The following is a 19826-nucleotide window of genomic DNA, read 5'->3' on the forward strand; positions in this document are numbered from 1 at the left end:
ATGATTTCAGTAGGATGGCAGGATACAAGGTGAATATACAAAAATCAACGGTATTTCTATATACTAGCAACGAACAATCAGAAAATGAGTTTAAGAAAAAAATTCCATTCATAATAGCATCAAAAAGAGCAAAATATTTAGGAATACATTTAACTGATGAGGTTAAAGATTTGCACATTAAAAACCACAAAGCATTGCTGAAAGAAATTAAAGTAGATCAAGTAAATGGAGAGATATTGCATGTTTATGGATTGGAAGACTCAATATTGTAAAGATTTCAATTCTACTCAAATTGATCTATAGATTCAATGCAATCTTATTAAAATCCCAGCAAGATTTTTATAGAGATTGACAATCTGATCCTAAAACTTAAACAGTAATGCAAAGGACTTAGAATAGCCAATTTCAAAACTTATTACAAAGCTACAAATAATCGAGACATATAGATCAATGGAGAACTGAGAATCCAGATATAAGCCCTAACAATTATGCACAATTGATTTTCCACCAAATGACAAGAAAATTCAATGAGGAAAGGATAGTCTCTTCAGCAAATAGTGCGGAGAACACTGGACATCCATATGAAAAAAAGAAAATGAACTTAGACTCAAAAAAATTAGCTCAAAATGGACATTGATCTAAATGTAAAAGCTAAACCTGTACAATGTCTAAACTCTTCATAACCTTAAGTTAGGTAAAATGTTCCTAAACACAACACTAAAAGTACAGCCATAAAAAACAAAAACAATGATAAAATGGACTTCTTTAAAATTGGAAACCTTTGTACTTCAAAAGAAAGCATTAAGAAAACGAGAAGACAAGTCACAGACTGGGAAAAAAAAATATTTGCCAGTCATATCTCTGGTTAGAAGACTTGTATCCTGAATATATAAAGAACTCTTATATCTTCATAATAAGACAAACAATTCAACTGAAAAATGAGCACAAGATTTGAATGTACATTTTCCCAAAGCAGATACTAAGTGCCTAACAAGCATATGTGATGGTTAGGTTCATGTGTCAACTTGGCCAGGTGATGGTACCCAGGTGTCTGGTCAAGCAAACACTGGCCTAACCGTTGCTCCGAGGACGTTTGTGGCTGGTTAATAAACCAACAGGCTGATTTATTAAATCATCAGTCAATTGGCTGCAACGAAGGGTGTGTCTTCCACAAGGAGAGAATGCAGTCAGCTGGATTTAATCCAATCAGTTGAAGACTTTTGAGCGAGACAGACAGAGGACCTTCACTTCTTCGGCTGACCAGTGAAGCGTTTCCTGAGGAGTGCATCGAAGTTGTCAGTTCGTTTCCTGAGGAGTTCATCGGACATCTTCATTGGAGCTGCCAGTTTGCTGCCTGCCCTATGGAATTTGGACTCATGCACACCCACAGTTGTGTGAGACACGTTTATAAATCGTATATTTATAGGTATCTCTCATTGATTCTGTTTCCCTAGAGAATCCTAATACAATACGAAAAAGTGCTTAACACCATTATTCATTAGGAAAACACAAGTTAAAAGTACAATGAAATCCCACTATACACCCACTAGAATGGCAAAAATCTGACAATTACAAGCATTGACGAGGACCAGAACCCTCATATATTACTGTTGAGAATGTAAAAGGGCACTACCATTTTGGGAAAGTTTGCTAGTTTCTTAAAAAGATAAATACAAACTTACCAAATGACCTGGCAATTTCACATCTAGGAATCTACCCAAGAGAAATGAAAACACATGTCGATGTGTGAATGTTCACAGCAGCTTTATTCACAATAGTTAAAAAGTGGAAACAACAGAAACATACATCGACTGACAAATGGATAAATAAAATGTGGTCTGTTCATACAACAGAATATTACTAAGCCAGAAAAAGGAACGTGGGCAAACCTCAAAAAACACCCTACTAAGTAAAAGAAGCCAGAAGCAAAATACTACATTGTGCAACTCCATTTATACGACATTTCCAGAAAGCAGAGCAAGGACTGCCTGGGACTGGGGGTGGGAGCAGAGACTGACTGCAAACTGGAGAAGGGCACGTGGTGGGGTGCTGCACTCCACAACCCTGCAATTTTACTAAAATTCACGGAATTGTACACTTACCACGGGTGCACATTACGATACGTAACCTCAATAAAGCTAGAAAACAAAACAGCTCGTTGGCCGTCGAAGGCAAGGAAGAGGAGTGGTTCAGTGCAAAAGGGAGAATGGTTGTCGGTAAAGGGCCGGCAGGCAAGTAGAAAAAAGGGACAGGAGAGCAGAACAGGTCAGCACGGGACACTGCATCCCGGGACAAGTAAGAATGGGCACATATCTGCTGGCCCAGATGAGAAGCTGCTTACTTGCTCCACTTAAATGCAAAGCAAAGAAGTTTCCAGACCAAATAAGGCTGCAGCGTTTGCAATGCTCCTGGCACAGAACACCATTCCTTTTAAGTGCCAGCTTATAAAACAGTCCTAAGAGGTCCCAAGGCAGCCCAGGGCTCCTTGGCCCACTGTGGCCTGGACCCCTCTGGAACTGCTTCCAGCCAACATGGGCAAACACTGAGCCAGGCCCAACCGGCAGGGGCAGGTGGGCTCTGCTGTCCATCAGGAACCGGGGGTGGGGGGACAGCACAGAGGGGCAGGCTCTTGGGATCAGCTGGCAGCTGACCTGCTCCTCAGACCCTGGGCTCCCCCAGAGAGGGGAGAAAGCCAGCTGCTCTCCCCGAAAAGGGAACCTCAGCTCTGGGCTGTTCCTTCTAGAACGGCTGCAGGTTACTGTTAGCAAAACCACACTCGCTGGTTGGGATGAACGTTGCTTGGGATATTTTTTTCTCTCCTTTTTTTTGGACTCTCCTACCCAGGCCAAACTGTAGGATGTTTCTCCAGCAACCAGCTATTAACATTTTCCAAAAAAGGTCCCTCTGGCATGGAAAATGGAAACTTTTTGTATTGTGACCTCCCATGTTGACATCTTCACCATGCATGGCAGGGGCCTGCGTGGGGGTCAGTGGGGAAGGAGGGGCAGCGGGGCGAGGTCCGTGTGCCCGGCTCCCTGCCGGCACTGCCCTGGAAGCCGCTGGCCCCGACCCAGGCCTCGCCTGCATGCACATGGGGAAATGGGCACGGAGAGGACGAGCGACTGGCTGGCATCACATACCCCACCGGTGGAGTGCTGGCAGCCAGATCACGACTTCCCCACGCCAGAGGCTCCCACCAGCCCCCTGCGCTGCGCTGCCGTCCTGTACTCGGGGGTCTTCCTGGAGGGGGCCCTCAGGGGGAGAACGTGGACGCAGGGGCAGGGCGGGGCTCCACCCCTGCTCGTCCTCTGTGGGAGGAGGCACGTTTATTCAGTGCCACCTTCATGCTGGGACTGGGTAAGGCCAGTGAGATGAACGGACATGTACACGAGTGGATCAATGTGGACACGACTGGATCAAGGTGGACACGAGTGGATCAATGTGGACACGACTGGATCAACAAAGGGAATTCATTGGTTCAGGATACCAGGAAGGATGGGGTGGGGTCTGGTGTGGCTGGATCCAGGTGCTCAGTGTCATTGAGTCATTCCCCAACCCTGCTTTTGGCTGTTTGTGTGTCGGCTTCCTTCTCTGCAGACAGGGTTCCTCTAAGAGGTATGGGGGTGGGGAACGCTGGCCGCCCCCAGAGGAAGGAGAGCCTTCAGCTTCTGCGAGCCGACCCCAGGGCAGAGTCTGATTGGCCCTGCGGGGAGCCCGGCCCATCCCTGCACCTCACTGGGGCCGGGAGGGTGAGCTCCAGACAAGGATGCAGAGCCTTCCAGTGTCTGCAAATCAGGGCTTTTTACCGAAGGGCGAGGGGACGGGGAGGGCCCACCTGTGGGTGGCCAGGTGTTGGCAAAGGCAGAACAGTCACCACGTGCTGTGTCTGGCACGTGGGACATGCTTGGTAAATGTGCTAAATACATGGCATTTGGAGCAGTGACAAGACAATGGGTCAGGGGCCGATGACCCGGGCGCTGGACTGCCCGCCGGGAGGCTGGAAGGGGATGCGGGCAGAGGGGAGCGCCGGCCGGGAGACAAGGCTGGGAGGCCACCAGGCAGCAGAGGCCAAGTCTCAGGGCTGTGTCCTGCTGCCCCATCGGGCCGTGGGCTGGCCTCCGCGCGGTCGGCTCCGTCTTCCCAGAGCTCAGGCCCACATTCCCTAACAGTTTTTCAATTCTAAAGTCCCAATTTGAAACTTTCGCTCCAGTTGATAGAAAAGCCAGAGAACAGGAATTTTTTTCTCTGCTCAGAGGACAGGAACTTGCCTGCCTGCGGCCCACGAGCTGACCCTTGCTGACCAGGGCCTTCCAGAGGCCCTGAGGACGCAGCCAGCCTGGCCACCGTGCACCCAATCGTGTAAAGAATGTGACACCTGGAGCAAAAGGAGCAAAATCGTGTAAAGAATGTTCACTGTAGACACGTAACATACAAGGACAGGATGTATATATTTTATTTAATTTTTAAATAATTTATTTCCCTTTGAAACAAATAAAAATCTGGGGCTAAAACAACACATTCCTCTGAAGTTCTCTTAATTAATCACTGGCAAAGAACAACAGAGACTGTCTCGGGAAGGCTTTGGATCCGAGCACCTCGGGAGGCGCTTTCTCAGGAAAGGCAGGGACGGCGGCCGCTCACCCCTTTCCCAGCTGCAGTCGAGGAGGGGCCGCGCAGGCCAGGGACCAAGGAGCCCTCCGACTTCAGGAGCGCAGGGGGCGGGCCCAGGGCTGCGCCTGCCGCGCTGTGCGGGATGCATTAGGAGTCGCAAACAGCCGCGTGGCAAAGTCACAGGTCCCACAAATGGCGAGCTGGCTGCACAGAAACACCAGGGAGAAAGGCCGGACGCTCCTGGAACCCATCGAAGGGCCCACCGACTGGGCCCGGGTTTCCGGCTTCCTTTAAACGCCCGAATCCTGACGGGCTGGAAGCAGCCAGCCCAGGACAGGGGCAGAGAGCCTTTTACAGAGTTTTAGGCCAAACAGATCTCCAAGGAAATGGAACCTTCCTGAGCCTCACTGAAGCACTCTGAGGAGTCACTCGCTGGGATTTCTTCTGCCTGGGAATGAAGGGAGAGGGGAAGAAATGGTACCAGGGTGGGAACGAGGAGAGGACACACTCATCCTGGGCCCCACCAGGTCGGAAGTGCGGAAGGGCACCGGTATCTGACTGCCTTATTCCGAAGTACCTCCCTCCACTTTCTGTCCTGTTAGAAAAGCTGATTCCTAAGATCCAAATGCACCCCCCCAGGGCCCCCTCCTCCCCCCACAGGGCCCCCTCCCTCCTCCCCCTACTAGGGCCCTCCCCCCAGAGACATCTTCCTCCCCAAACCAAGGCCCCTCCTCCCAGGGCCCCTCCCCCAGATAGCCCCCCCACCCCCAGGGCACCTACCTCCTCCGCCCTGGGCCCCCCCCTCCCGCCCCAGGGCCCCGGTGGAGACAGGTGTGGGTCCACTGCACACTGTCACCCGAGGCAGCCGTGGCGGAGCAGAGAGCACCCCGGGGCTTGTCCCAGGCTGGTGGGGGGGGCTTCTCCCCTCAGGCAGCCCTGCTTGCCCCTCACCATGTTTTCAAAGACAAGCCCTGGAGGCCGTGGGGAAACCCAGCCTGTCACTTTTCCTTCTCCTTCCTCTTGCTCCTCCTCTGGCCGGTCAGCTCGTCCAGCTTCCTGTCCAGCCGCCTCTGGAGCTGGGCCCTCTTCGCGGGGTCCAGGGCCCTGTCCTTGGTCCCGCTGCCGGCACAGAGAACGCCTTCCCTGCTGATTCGCTGCCGGGCGTGGGCGCGTGCCCTCTCCCCACAGCCGTGGACCTGGGAGGACACAACAGCGGGGACTGGGGGGAACGGGGGAGAGAAGCCCCTCCAGGCCTGCCATGAGAGCTGGGGTCCTGGAGGCCGGCGCCCCCAGCCCCATCCTCCCGGCATGAAGACAGGAAATGGCACAGCCAAGGGGTCCTTCCAGGAGTCGGCCGACCACCCAGACCCGCACCCACAACCCGTCTGCCTTTCACTCTCGCGCCCTCTGTCCTGCCCCACGTAGGCCTCGAGGGTGTGGAACGCCCGCACAGAGCGGGAGGCCAGCTCGGCCTGAGCACGTGCTCACGAGGGGACCCCGGGCAGAGGCAGCTTTCTCCCATACCAGCGAGGACGGGGCCCACAGCAGCTGGTCAGACACCCACGGATGAGGGAAAATGGATGAAAACCATATATCTCACAAGGGCTTAATGTCCGGAATATATAAAGAATTCCCACAACTCACCAACAAAGAAACAACCCAAGTAAAAAATGGACCATTAGAGAAACGCAAACCAAAACCACAATGAGAGCCAATTTCATGCTCATTAGAATGGCTACTACTGAAAAAAACAAAAAGGAAAATAAGTGTTGACGAGGAGAAATAAGAACCCTCTGACATTGTTGATGGGAATGAAAACGGTGCAGCTGCTGTGGAAGATGGTTTGGTGGTTCCTCAGCAAGTTAAAACAGAAGTAACATCTGACCCAGTAATTCCACTCCCAGGTATACGCCCAAAAGCAGCGAAAGCAGGGCTCAGGCAGACGTTTACACACAAACGTGCACAGCGGCATTATTCACAACTGCCAAAAGGTGCAGGCAACCCAAGTGTCCGTCAACAGATGAGTGGACAAACAGAATGGGTCTACACACACGACGGAAGGTTGTTCAGCTGTAAAAAGGAATGAAGCCTGATCCATGCGACAATGTGGATGAATCTTGAAGCCATCACATTGAGTGAAATAATCCAGACAGAAAAGGACAAACATTGTATGATCTCCCTTACATGACATCACTAGAATATGCAAGCCCAGTCAGGAATTAGAATACAGGCTTTTCCAGGGTTGGGGTGGGGTGGGTAGAGCATGGGGAGCTTGTGCTTAGCGGCTGCGGAGTTCCTGTTTGTTTTCTGTGGGAAAGTTTGGGGATGGTGGCACAACGTGAAGGCAAATACCGGTGAATTGCATACTTGGAAGTGGTTCAAATGGAACCGTTGGTCTGTAGATTAGGTTATCAGAATAATAATTCCATGGGATTTTAAAAAAATCCCATACAACTCTACGACACAAAGAATGAGCCCTAAAGTAAAATGTGGACTATAACTGATGTAATTAAAACACTGGTGCATCTGTTGTAACAAAGGCCCACACTCAACAGGGAGCTCTCTGCGGGAGGCGGGAACATGGGAACTCGGTGTGTTCTGCTCTAAACAAAAGAAATCAACCAACCGACGTGCAGGAGTGATGAATCCCTCGCAGGACAAGCAGGCCTCTACTTCCCACTGCGGGATTTCAGTTAGACTCTAACATCCTGCCTTGCATCTCAAGGAGGAACAAAGGGGAGGAAGGGAAGGGAGAAGGAAACACCTGCTAGGGCCAAGAGCTGCCTCCAGGGCTCTGACACGCCACGTGTTCCTTCCAGAAAGCACCGAACCCTCGCTCTCTCCCCGAAGCCTGTGAGCTTGTTCTTCTCCGAGGGCAGGTGTTTCCCCAGGCGGCCCCCAAGTACCAACCCCCTCTGCACTCAGGAAAGGCAGGGCATCGGCTGGCCCACCCTGGGCAGCTGCCCTGTGACCCGCAAGCAGCCACCATCCAGGGCCCGTCCCACGTCCTCAGTCATCCTGGCTGGAGCTGGGTCCTTACCGCCCCACTTCCTCAATGAGGCCTCAACAAGAAAGGCCCAGTGCCTGCCATCTCGGCCTCTGCTGGGCTCTCTGCCCACCCCGCCCTGACAAGGGCACCACACAGCCTTTTCCGTGTGGCCAAGGAACCCGTAGCACCCCCCTGCTCCCTACAGCACCTCAACAATGGGGACAAGACACAAGAGTCTCTGGACAAATGGGGGAAAGAGAAGCTCAGAGGGAAAGTGAAGTTAACTTGCCCAAGTCACAAAGATAGCGAGTGGGAGCTGGCACTGAGGGCCGGAAGACGTACAGCCCCCGCAGCAGTGTGCCCTGTCACTCGTGACACCTGGGTCTGCTGTCCCTGCAATGACACTTCTGATCAATGGTACAAAATATCAGAAAGGGACAGTCCTTCCAGGGCAGACACCAAGCAGCACGGAGTGGGCCGGTGGCCTCCCTGCTCCTGCGGCACACACAGCCTGGGGGCTGCCAACCAGCGGGGACCTCATGACCGGCACCACCAATGGGTGTGAGCTTCCCAGGGGACGGAAGCTGGCCCAGCCACACCTTGCATTTGACCATTTTTTAGTGTTCTGGTTAAAAATCGCTCCAGAACACCACGTGCTATGTTAGAGAGGTGTTAACATGGACCTGCGCCACGAAGGCCAAGTCCAACCATGCCACAGCCCACCAAGGACCCCCGGGGTGCCTGCTGCCTACAGAGTCCCATCTGAACACTGAGGGGCTCGCCAGACCTTTCCTACCCTGTCTCTCACGCTTTAGCCCCCCCACCCCACCCCAGCCCCCACATGTGCCAGCCCTCACCCCAGGGCCCCTACACGTGCTCTAACAGCTCCTAACAGAATCACTCCCTAACAGCATTGCTTCCTCCAGGAAGCCCACTCTGCCTGCTGCTGCCTGGATCCTGGGTTTCCTTCCCAGAGCACTCAGCGCATGGCACTCCGTGCAGGTCTCATACCCGGACTCCCACCAGGCCGACGCCTCCCAGGGCAGACACCACATCGGCTTCGGCCCCCGGCTCCCCAGGCCTGGCAGAGGAGGTTCTTACAATACTGCTGGGGAAATGAAGAAAAAGCAGCCAGGCTGCCAGCACCCTGCAGGCTGGGGACCAGAGGCCCGCCTGCCCACCCCCAGGCCCCTCCAGGCCAAGCAGACCAGTTAACCCACCGACGGGGCCCAAGGGCACCGAACGAAATCTCTCTGCCCAGAATTCCCACAGTCCTACCAGTTTGGTTTTAACTCAGCAAAAGAGTCTTTTACTTATTCAGGCCCTGATTTGTTCAAAACAAATAGGAATCCACATCTGTTTTCACATTTTAAAGAAAGCACCCTAATGAGACTGAGAATTCTGACCAGTTAACTTCCCAGCAGGCAGAGCCACAAGGCAGGGGCCGCACCTCGGGCAGGTGGTGGCTGAGGCAGTGCCGGCGGCCGCAGTGCAGGCAGAGCTGGCCCAGGGTGGCGACGCTGGCCGTGCACTTGGGGAAGCCACAGGTGTTATCGGCTTTGACGGCAGCAGAAACCAGGGCATCGAAGTCCTCCTCGGCAGGCAGGGCGATGGCCGCAGGTCCTAAGGGAGAGAGCGGTCACTCGGGCAAGCAGGGAGGGAACAGGGGCTCGGACAGAACCCTCCCGCGTCGGACGAGACCCAGCATGTCCTGCTCTTGGACCTCAGCAGTACAGACACACACGTTGTCAGGCTACCAGGGGTTCCCCTAGCTCCCCTCATACTTCACTGAACCCGTAAGCCCCAAACCGGAAGGCTAAACACAATGCGACATGGTCATGGCTATGGGGTGGGAAAGCAGGCTCAGACTTTCTAGAAGGTGGCTGGCAGAATATACAGAGGGCCCTTAAAAAGTTCATCCTCTTTAATCCAGAAAATCACTTAAAGGTGAGCATGTTCCTTATGACAGTAACTACAAAACAAGCTAGCAGTCTGAGGGCAGGGAGGTTCCCAGGCCCACTCCAGCGTGTTCACAGGCCCCAGGTCAGGAAACCTTAACTTCTTAACCACAGATGCATGGAACATTTTAGTTACAGGAAATGCTTATCAGTGTGAAAAAGAGAAAAACAGTGACTGCAACTCTGTAACATGTGACTAAGTCTTATTCTTGCACGCACATGGACACACGGACGTAAAGATGCCAAGAAAGCAGGTGGGCGAGAAACGCTCAAGCAGCTCACACCACCCGCCGTCGGGTGAGGGACAGACAGCACGAGGCGCGGCCCAGCATCTCCATGCGTTGTTCTCTGCAACAGGGACGCCGTGGCCCGGGCACAGGCAGAGAAGCCCGAGACACGGCCCTGGTGGCTCCCAGAGCCCCTGCTCACCTGCAGTGGCAACTGCCAATCTGCTCGGGAGCTGTCCCTGGTCAGCAGGGACACACCCTGTCCCACCTCCCCACAGGCAAGCTGCAGAGCCACACCAGGCTCTAGGAAGTGGCCGTAACTGTGCTACTATGTTAACTACATTAACCAGTTAGCTATGCTAACGTAACCAAGAGGCCTGCTCCTCCCAGTGGGGGTCGCCCCCGGGGAGGGCTGGAGGGGGCACCAATCCCCACGCCCACCCCCCACCCCCGCCGCAGGCCTGCGCACGGGGCACCAGCAGCATAGGGAAGGCCTGGGCAAGGCACCCCGCTCTTGGCAACACCTCGGGGGTGGCAAGTGTCCCCAGGAGACGGATGAGGCAGGGGAGCCAGGCAGAGGGGGTCCAGACATCACACTGGGAGCAAGGGGATCAGGCACCCTGGGGACAGAGCTCCCATCCAACACAAAAGCGTGTGAACACAGAGCTGCCAGCCTGGCCCCAAAACCACGCATCTCAGGGCTAGGGGGCCGTGGTCTGAGCTCACCCTCCACCCTGCCCCCAGAGAGAGTCCCATGGGGTGCTCGTGGGACCCTGGGCTATGCTCCTGCATTACAGACAAGGCCACGCTGAACCCTAAAGACAGGGCCCCGCACAGACAGCCGGTCAGACTGGCAAGGGTCCCACTTGGCTGCATCCTCGACCGCACAGCCCCTCACGTGGGGGCCTGCGGGACCCGGCCCGGCTGGCCTCTGCCACCCAGTCGTCAGGAGTTGGCACAGAGCTCAAAGGGGTGAGAGACAGGTCTGATTCAGAGCCTCGGGGCAGCTACAAGGGTCATGAAGACAGCTGCTTGAAGCAGCACTTCAGAAACTGAGCAGCACGCGCGTCCCCCGCACACCCCGCCCGTGAAGGTCCCTGTGGCCCAGGGTGAGCATGGCCACCGCTTCTGTCCATCACAGAGCAGCACTGGCCATTCGTGACAGTTATCATTCTCTCATTCATTGTTTAAAAAGCAGTTTAACACCTCTTTCCTCTGCTAGGAAGTCAGCTCCTGGGGGCCACGGGGCCAGGGCTGGCTCCTTCCCTGACATGAATCCCGCATACGGGAGCTGCTCAGGAAATACTCGTGGAGGGAGTTCATCTGGAGCCTCAGGCTCTAGGAGGCTGGTTCCAAAACCACAGATGATGCTCATGCAGCCTCACACCCAGGGACTAAGTTAATAAAAGTGAGTGTGACCTGGAGTCACCGTCCACCTAAGAGGGAGAGCTGCAGCGGGCGCTCACCCTCACGGCTCCTGAAAGTCTTGGGTTGTGACCGGCCAGGCCTTCCAGCTCTGTGCCAGCTCAGGGGGGCCAGTGAGAACAGGCCCAAATGGGACCCAGTGGGGGTGGTCAGCCAGCACAGGGCACAGCCAGAGGCTCAGGACTCCGGGCAGCTGTGATGGAGGACAGTGCGGACACGGCCCCGGAAGCTTCCACTCCAAAGGACACTGTCGCAGGAGAACACTGTCCTCCCAGCCACCGGCAGCCCGGGAGGCTGGTCCCTGCTCTTCCCACACCCAGGCGGACCGCTGACCCATCCGCGCCTGCGCTCCCAGGTGCCTCCCGGGTCAGTGAACAAGCTCTGAGCACTTCCAGGCACCCCAGCACCAGGGGGAGCAGGAGCCGTCAATCCCACTCTCGGGGAGTCCCCGGGGCAGGGAACACCATGCCAGCGGCCTCATCAGTGACAAGACTCACCTTTTGCTTCTCTTTTCTTTTTCTTTTCTGGTAACTTCTGCCTCCCTGTGGCCACAGGCTCCTGCCCCTTCTTGGTCTGCTGCTCCCTCTGCAGCCTTTCCAGGTGGAGAGCCTTCAGATCCAGCGGGGCCCCACCACCCTGGTCGCTGGGGGGTCGCTCTGGCTGTGCAGGGCTGGGGGATGCGGGAGGGAGGAGGGCCTGGGCCGGGGGTACCTTCTTGCTCACAGTTATGTGCCTCTTCTTCCCCTCCCCAGCACTCTCGTGCTTCAGCCCGTGCTCCTCCGCGATCTGATGGACCCGCAGCCTGTCATGGGAACTCAGAGAGGCAGGAAACCCCAGCTGCGTCTTCTCACTCGCTATGAACTCTGCGATCACAGCCCTGAGGTGGTCCACGCTGTCTCTTCCCCCCACTCCCTCTGGGCAGCCTCCATTGAGGCTGGGTCTCGACTGGGCTTCACAGTCCAAAGGCCTCCCGTCAGGCCGGGCTGCTGCTCTGGCCTCCCGGCCTCCCTCCGGCCACCTGCTCCCTGGAGGCCTCCTGCCAGACGAAGCAACGCCTGGGGGCTTCGTGCCCGCTGGACCGCAGCCCTGGACACGCTCGTGCGAATAGTTCTCGGGGACGATGTCGTCGAGATACTCGAAGGCTGTGCGCACCTCCCCATGCGCGGTGAAGTAATCCACCAAGCCCTTCAGGAAGGCGTGGCTGGTGACTGTGTGAGAGTCACAGACAACTGCCACATGGCGCCGAGCACGGGTGATGGCCACGTTGATCCGCTGGTCCTCAGCAAGGAAACCAACTTCACCTGAAAAGGAGCCGGAGGGTGCAGGAATGCGGGTGTGAGACCAAGCAGCAGGAAGTCACCCTTCCACCCTGCCACCTAAAGAATGTTTTATCCTCAACGGTGCTCCCATCACCAAACGTGCCTCCCACAGCCTCCTGCACCATCGCCTGCCTTGCCATCCCCTGCCGCAGTCAGGACGGCAGGAGGCCCTAGCTCAGACCTTTCAGTGGCTGCCACTGCTGAGCAAGTACATCCGATTTTGGTTTTGGTTGCTGCCAGGCTGTTCCTCAGCTCCAGTAAGTACAAACTCCTTCCCCCAGAGCCCAGACCAAGGAGACAGCCTGAGAGATGCTGATACACAAGAGAAAGCACAGGAACATTCCTGAACCTCATCTTCTTTTTCCCCACCATGGCTCACCTTCCCTCTTGTTTTCAACCTTCTACTAAAAATTCTTTACAAATCCTTGACAAATGTGTTTCTGAGTATAATTTTATTGCCACACAGAATATCTAAATAACATTAACAATATAAAAACCAGGCCTGAAGGCCGAAAGACAAACTCTGGTCTTTAGAATAGTTCCATCTCTTTGGAGATGTCCAGGCCCTTCCCAGCCAGCCTCACCTCCCACCACCCCAACCGGCTGCTTCTCGAGCACCCACTCGTGCCTCTGAGCCACCACAGACTCTGCTCCCGCTGCTGGGACCAGCATCTGTGCCCAGCTGCAGCTACCACCTGCTCATCTTGAACAACCCACTCAGGTCCATGCCTGTCCACCCCAGGGCGGGTTTCTGTCAGAACCCCCACCTCACCCTGCTACACCGTTTCACTCAATGGGGAGCTTACTGAGTGCAGAGAAGGTCAGTCCTTACCACATTCCCACGACTGGCCTGACACCTGGCGGACACTCAACATGCCCTCCAAACAAATAACCTTACTTTTGTGCTATCTCCAAAGGGCTCTGATGGGGGTCACATACCTTTCCTGTTGGACCTGACGAAGGACAGTACCACAGCCTCCTTCTCACGCCCCTGGAAGCCGTCGACCGACTTAATTTCAAGCTCGGGGTACCTGTGAGCCAGGCTCTGTCTGAGCAGATCCACCTGAAACACCAAGGAGGGTGCGGCTTCCTCACAGCCACCACGCCAGGCGTGCCCCTCAGAGGGGTGCACACAGCAGGCTGCCACGACCCCAGGAAGCCCTGCAGGAGCCTCACAAGGAGACCCGGGCCCAGCAGCTGCCCCTTTCCACCGACACGAGAACAAACGCAGCAAAGTGCTTTGGACGTGTCAATACTTTCATAAATGTGTAAAACATGACACCTGCCCCTCCAATAGTAATTTATCATTTCCTTTGACTTACAATGGCCACTGGCCTCAGATACACCCTATCTGCACTGCTGGAACCCCAGGAGAGGATGACAATGCTCCCATGGACCCCACAATATTTTGAAGCAGATGTTTTTCCCCACCAAACTGGTTATGATTTGCTTCATGAGCACATGGGCACAGAGAGAAGAAATGGGAGAAAAAGAGGATGAAGCAGGCATCCGTGCTTCAGCTTTCCCACCAGCTACCCTTCCGTCCAAGTAGGAACCGGCACCCCGATTCTCCTCCAGAAACCAGTCCACTCCCACTAGTCCCGGTGGGGACAGAGACCCCACCTGAGCTAAAGCAAAGCTGAGACTCTCGAGGGAAATGCTGTGAGAAAGATAAGCCCTTTCCACTGGGCCTGCCTGCTAGGAGCACGAGGTGAGCCTGAGGTTGCTGGGCCGCCCGGGAGAGCTGACTGGAAAATGAAGCCAACGCAGGGCGTGATGAGGCTGAGAGATTAGGATGGAGTGTGCAGAGTGAGACAGAGGCAGACAGACAGGCAGACAGGCCTTGTGGGTATCCGGAGAGCCCCGAGTCCAGCCATGCCGGGAACAATCCCAGCCCTGGACTTTGTGGTCACAAGAGCCAGTGACTCAATCTTTGCCTTTCAGCTCACGGAGCTGGGGTGAGTCATGACTGACACAGACAGACAGACAGATGAAAGGGGCCACACTCGCACCTGCAGGTTGTACGGCGTGATGACGGCAATGTCACCTGCTTGGACACCAGCATCCACCAGGGCCTGGACATGCAGACTGACGAGGCGGACTTCACCTGGAGGCGACAGAAACCCAGTCCTCAGACCCAGAGAGCCCCCCACCCCGGGATCAACCAGAGCTGGTCTGAAGCACTTTCTTGTCGATTCCCAGAAGCTGCTTTTACACTGCATCTAAGGTGGCTTCCTGGGAGCTCATGATCTGAGTCGGAGGATGACGTGAGACGCCCGGCTACACTGGAATTTCCCATCAACAGTGAATGACTCTGGGGTATAAGGATGTCCCCTGCACCCTCTATTAACTTGGCCATGAAATCCAGGAGCCAGAACTGTCCGCTGTGCTCTCATCCTAAGGCTACACAGGAGAGCCACCCTGCCCAGGGCGACGGAGCCCCCTTCTCCAGGTTTGCTCACTCCTGAAGAAGAGGAAAGACCCTGATCAACCTGCCAGGGGACAGCTCCTTATGACTTGCTCTTGTTTCCTGTCTCCCCCTACTTTCACTCAGCAACTCTCTGGATGAGGCAATTTAAAAGGGCTTCCGTTTTAAAGATGGGCACAGAGTCTGTTTAAACAAAAAAGCTGAGCCTGTACAATAAAACTCACCGGGGTTCCCCTTTGACTGATCATCGTCCTCTTCAAGTTCAAACAGCCCACAGCTGGCGGTGTCCACGAGCAGCAGGGGGACTCCTGTCTCCTCCGTGGCAGCCACTCCTGGGAGGTCCCTGGCACACAACCGGAGGCTAAACAATCAATTCATGGCTTCGAGGAGGCACTGAAATCTTATGCAACAAAACCTGAATTTCCCCTTGCCTCCCCAACTCCCCATGGAGTATTCTCTACGGGGATACGATGCCACCGAGCAAACATCAGGAACTGGAGAAGCAGGCCCAAAGCCAGCTCACCCCCACAAGGCCACACCCCCTCTAGGAAAACTTGTCTCAGGGGCGTTCTTTTACCCGGAAGTCTTTATGGAACATGGTTCACTTGAGCTTGTCACTTAGGAACAGGTTCCACGGGTGGATGATTAGGGCAGAAGCACCAAGCGGGGAGGCCAGGATAGGGGCTGAGCCGGTCACTCACCTGAGCAGGTGCCCTGCCACGGAGGGGTGTGCGGTGAGCTGCCCACCGTAGGAGGCCTCGGAGGCCCACTGCATGATGGCCTGGTGCATGCGGTACTGCACGGTCAGCATCCGCACCACATGGCTGCCGAGCTGCTCCACCAGGCGCTCCATCAAGCTGAGTGACAGCCCCCCCAGTGCAGCCCTGCGGCCGAGAGAGGGGAGGGCAGCACCACAAATCCCGGAGTCCAGGCGGAAACCACCGGCCAGCAAGGAAAGTGGTGCCCAAACCGCAGAAGCTACCTCAGCCCATGGCTTCTGACCCAGTTACAGTACAGTCGGCTGGACGGTGGCCCCAGAGACGGCCACGTCCTAGTCCCTGGGCCCAGGAAGACGTGACCTTCTGTGATGTAAGGGAATTGCAGATGATGAAATTAGGGATTTGCGAGGGGGAGAGTATCCTGGATAATCAGGTGGATCTTCGTGAGGGTCTTCATAAGAGAGAGAGAGGCAGGAGAATCGGAGGCAGGTGAGGCCCTGTGCCAAGAGAAGGGCCTGGTGATGGGCGGAGGGGCCACGAGCCACCGAGGCAGGTACCACCAGGAGCCCCAAGAGGCCAGGAAACAGACTGTCCTCTGGAGCCTCCAGGAGGAACCAGCCCTGCGGCACCCTGACTCCAACCCAGGGAAACTGACGCTGGCCTTCTCACCTCCAGAACCAGGAGACAGTAAGTCTGCGTTGTTTTACGCCACTAGGTTTGCAGCGTTTTTTTTTTTTTTTTTAAAGCAGCCAGAGGAGATGAATACAGAAAAGTTAAAAAAAAAAAAAAAGAAAAAAAAAAAGAGTCCTAATGTTTTCTGGCTGTAACCCACACCCCACCACCCCCATAGCTGACTGGCTAACGTTTACTGAGCACGTCCTGGGGACCAGGTGCGGCTCGTCGGCCTTCTACACAGAGCCTCAGCGGGTCCACACGGCAGCCTTGTATGACGAGTCCCAGTTCACGCGTGAGGACGCAGGCAGAGGGGAAACGTCCCCAGCCCAAGGCCCCCCAGCCACAGAGCCGCACAGCCTGGGCTCCAGGCCCCCCTCGGGACTGCCGCAGCTCTCTGCACTCTGCAAGCTGATTAACTGCTCAATCTGTGGGAGAGGACCCAGTTCTATCTCAGGGACCCTCCCTGTGTAAACGTATGAGAATTCCATGATCAACCTTTTTAATAAAGGACTCCACTGACAATAATCAACGCCAGTTCAAAGAAGCAAAGAGCCGAAGGTGGTCATCAGTGCCACTGCTGCCCTGGAAGAACCCACTCACCTCCACCAGCATCTCCCCTCAAACCACCCTACTTTCGTCAGAGACAAAACAGGGTCCCAGCTCCCCAAGCACAGCCGCAAATTTTCTCCAACTTGAGCAGAAAGCCCTCTTTTAAGGATCCCATCAGATTCTCTCCCTGAATCAAGCCAACGAAGAAACACCCTATTGAGCCCCCGCTTCTCCGGGAGTTTCCCAATCCAAGGTCCTGCCCCTCCAATCACTGCCCCCTACCAGGACAAGCTTTCAAAATACACATTCCCCGTAACTCCCCAACATCTTCCTCCCACATCCTCACCCCAATGTAGCATTTCTGATGCCTCTTTCCCTGAGGCATCCTGGCCTACGCTCCCCCCCATCTCCCTTTTGTGACATTCCACTGGGGAGACTTTCCTGCGCTTCTCTTTCTCTGGTCCTCTGAAAGCACCCAGAGCTCTCAATTCAATCCTAACGTCCACTCACATGCAGTGAAGTAGAGAACTGTCTCAGAATCAACAGAAACAAGAAGACAATCAAGGATGAAATGAGGGGAAGCCACGATGTGTGAATCTTGCGTCCACACCTTGAGAATATCTTTCTGAACACGGATGGGCTGGGGACATGACTTTTAAAAGGCCAGTATGAAAAAAAAATTTTTTAATTAAAAAAAAATTTATGGAAAAAAAAAGCCGGTTTGCTCAAAAATAATCCACGTACCAGGCCCCGCTACCTGAGAAAATAAGCAAATGACCAGATAAATATACAACACTGCAGGAAGTGATGAGAAATAAGAAAAACTGCAGAAGCCGGAGCAAGGGCCTAGAGGGTGACAGGGAAGCCGCTCAGGTAAGTCATCACAGGACACCATGCTGGGGTGACGGAGCAGAGAACCACATGAGGGCAGGAGCATCCACCCATGATCCAGGGAAGGAGCAACCCAGGCGGGGGGCTGGTGGGGCCGGAGCGGAGTGATTAGGGGCGTGAGCGCACAAGAGGTCAGGAGGCAGGAGGAGGACTGGCTCGGGGACAGCACTCCTTCCCACCCAGACATGGACTTCACCTTGGTCCACTACTTTGAAGAATTCAGGCTGTTACAATGCGCCGATCAGTCCAAAGGTAGGTTATCACCACATGCCGGGCAAGCTCTCCCACGGGATTCCCCATGGAAGAAACGTCTGCAGTGTTAGGGGATGCTGGAGCCAACAAGTGAGCCAGGCAGTGGCTCACATCTTGGGGCTGCAAGATGAATGTGATCCAACCCCTGACCTCAAGGGGCACACGGCTAGAAGCCCAGATGCCCCATGGAATAAACACAATAAAGAGGAATCACGGCTGCAAAGGAGCTCAGAACCAGGGCCTCCTGGTGAGTTCAGACCTCTGGACTGGACCCCGAAGGACGGAATAAAGGCACGGAGGTGAGGGGCAGACAGAGGGGAAGCGGGCAGGGGCTCTTACTTGTGTGAGACCGTGGTGGGGGGCAGCTGCTTGTGGTCCCCGGCCAGGATGCACTTGCGGGCCTTCAGCAGGGGAATCCAGCAGCTGGCCTCGAGGGCCTGGGCACACTCATCAATGACCACCACGTCAAAGTAGCTCTCAGGCAGCAGCTTCAAAGGGCCGTCCGAAGAAGCACCTGGTCAGAACAGAAACCACACGTCTGCACACAGGCTCTGCCTGTTTCCTAACAGCTGCAGTAACACCGAGGGAGGCACACCACAAGCCGGTTGTTTCACAATCTAGCCTTGCATTAAAATTGTGTATAATAAATTTGCATCTTGGAATAAAAACACATTAAAACACATAGTTCAACCAGCTGGTACTGAAGGATAAAGCAGTGCGTCCTCTGGCCTTGGGATTCTCCAGAGTTTCAATCACCAAAATCAATCACCCCTTTAGGGCCAAGAAGGCAAGCCCATGGACAGGTGCCTTCCGTTAAGACTTTCTCCTCTAAGGTTTGTTTCTTGGATGTACAGAATAATTCATCGCTGAGCATGTATCTAGAAGAAACCTTCCATGTATATGATGACCCAAAGCCACCATGCCTGCTTCTCCTTCCTGGGACACAGTGTGGTACAGTGGAGACTGCAGACTCTGGGCAAGACCTGGGCCCCAAGGCCACCAACCCGAGCCTGGTTCCTCCCCTCTGAGGTGGGTGCCGCCCACACTGCCCAAGATGATGATGATGATAGTAGATGATGGAACGTGGAAAGCACCTGGGACGAAGCGCTTCAGGTCAACACTGAATCCACATTGAGAACTAAAATACATGGGTAAAGGTAACCCCAGGTTAAGAAGAAAGACGGGATGATGCACATCGTGTCCGTAATTCATTTTTCTTCCTACCTGACTTAGAAGACAACTGCATAAGGTGATGAGTATAAAGCCCATCAGAGCCTGTGACAGCAGATGCTAAGGTGGCCCCAAGACCCCACTGTGACCCCAGCCTCCTGGTGTTCGCGCTCTTGAGTGATCCCCTCTCCTTCAGTGAGGACGTGAACTGTGACCTGCTTCTAAACAACAGTTTGGAAAAGATGAAGGGACATCACGTCTGTGATAAAATTCCATAAGATCATAATCACCTGTCTTGCTCAGAGGCTCTCGCCCTTGCTGACTCTGAAAAGGCACGTGGCCATGTTGGGAAGGCCCATGGGGCAAGCAGCCAGGGGCGGCCTCTAGACAACAGCCAGCAAGAAACTCAGTCCAACAACCACAAGGAACTGAATGCTGCCAACAACCAAGGAGCTGGAGAGCCTCAGATGAGACTGCAACCCCAGGTGACACTTTCATTTCAGCCAAGTCTGGCCTGGACTCCTGACTCAGAGACGGTGAGATAATAAACGTATGTTGTTTTAAGCTGCTATGTTTGTGATTGTATTATTATGCAGCAATGGATAATAACCTC

General features: G+C 54.5%; 1 protein-coding gene across 1 annotated transcript in view; it reads right to left on the bottom strand.

Moving 5' to 3' along the window:
* Nucleotides 1–4429: 4429 nt before the first annotated feature.
* The window catches only part of IGHMBP2 (immunoglobulin mu DNA binding protein 2), a 41692-nt gene continuing 26295 nt past the window's right edge, over nt 4430–19826 (bottom strand). The window contains exons 8-16 of the mRNA XM_037838333.1: nt 18383–18557; nt 15659–15841; nt 15182–15300; nt 14542–14636; nt 13469–13592; nt 11708–12511; nt 9051–9223; nt 5563–5807; nt 4430–5059 (exon numbers count right to left, since the gene is read on the bottom strand). Of these exons, the coding sequence (XP_037694261.1) occupies nt 5610–5807; nt 9051–9223; nt 11708–12511; nt 13469–13592; nt 14542–14636; nt 15182–15300; nt 15659–15841; nt 18383–18557 (1871 nt within the window). The 3' untranslated portion in view covers nt 4430–5059; nt 5563–5609. The remainder of the gene's footprint in view (nt 5060–5562; nt 5808–9050; nt 9224–11707; nt 12512–13468; nt 13593–14541; nt 14637–15181; nt 15301–15658; nt 15842–18382; nt 18558–19826) is intronic.

Source organism: Choloepus didactylus, chromosome 6, assembly GCF_015220235.1.
Source record: "Choloepus didactylus isolate mChoDid1 chromosome 6, mChoDid1.pri, whole genome shotgun sequence".
Lineage (NCBI taxonomy): Eukaryota > Metazoa > Chordata > Mammalia > Pilosa > Megalonychidae > Choloepus > Choloepus didactylus.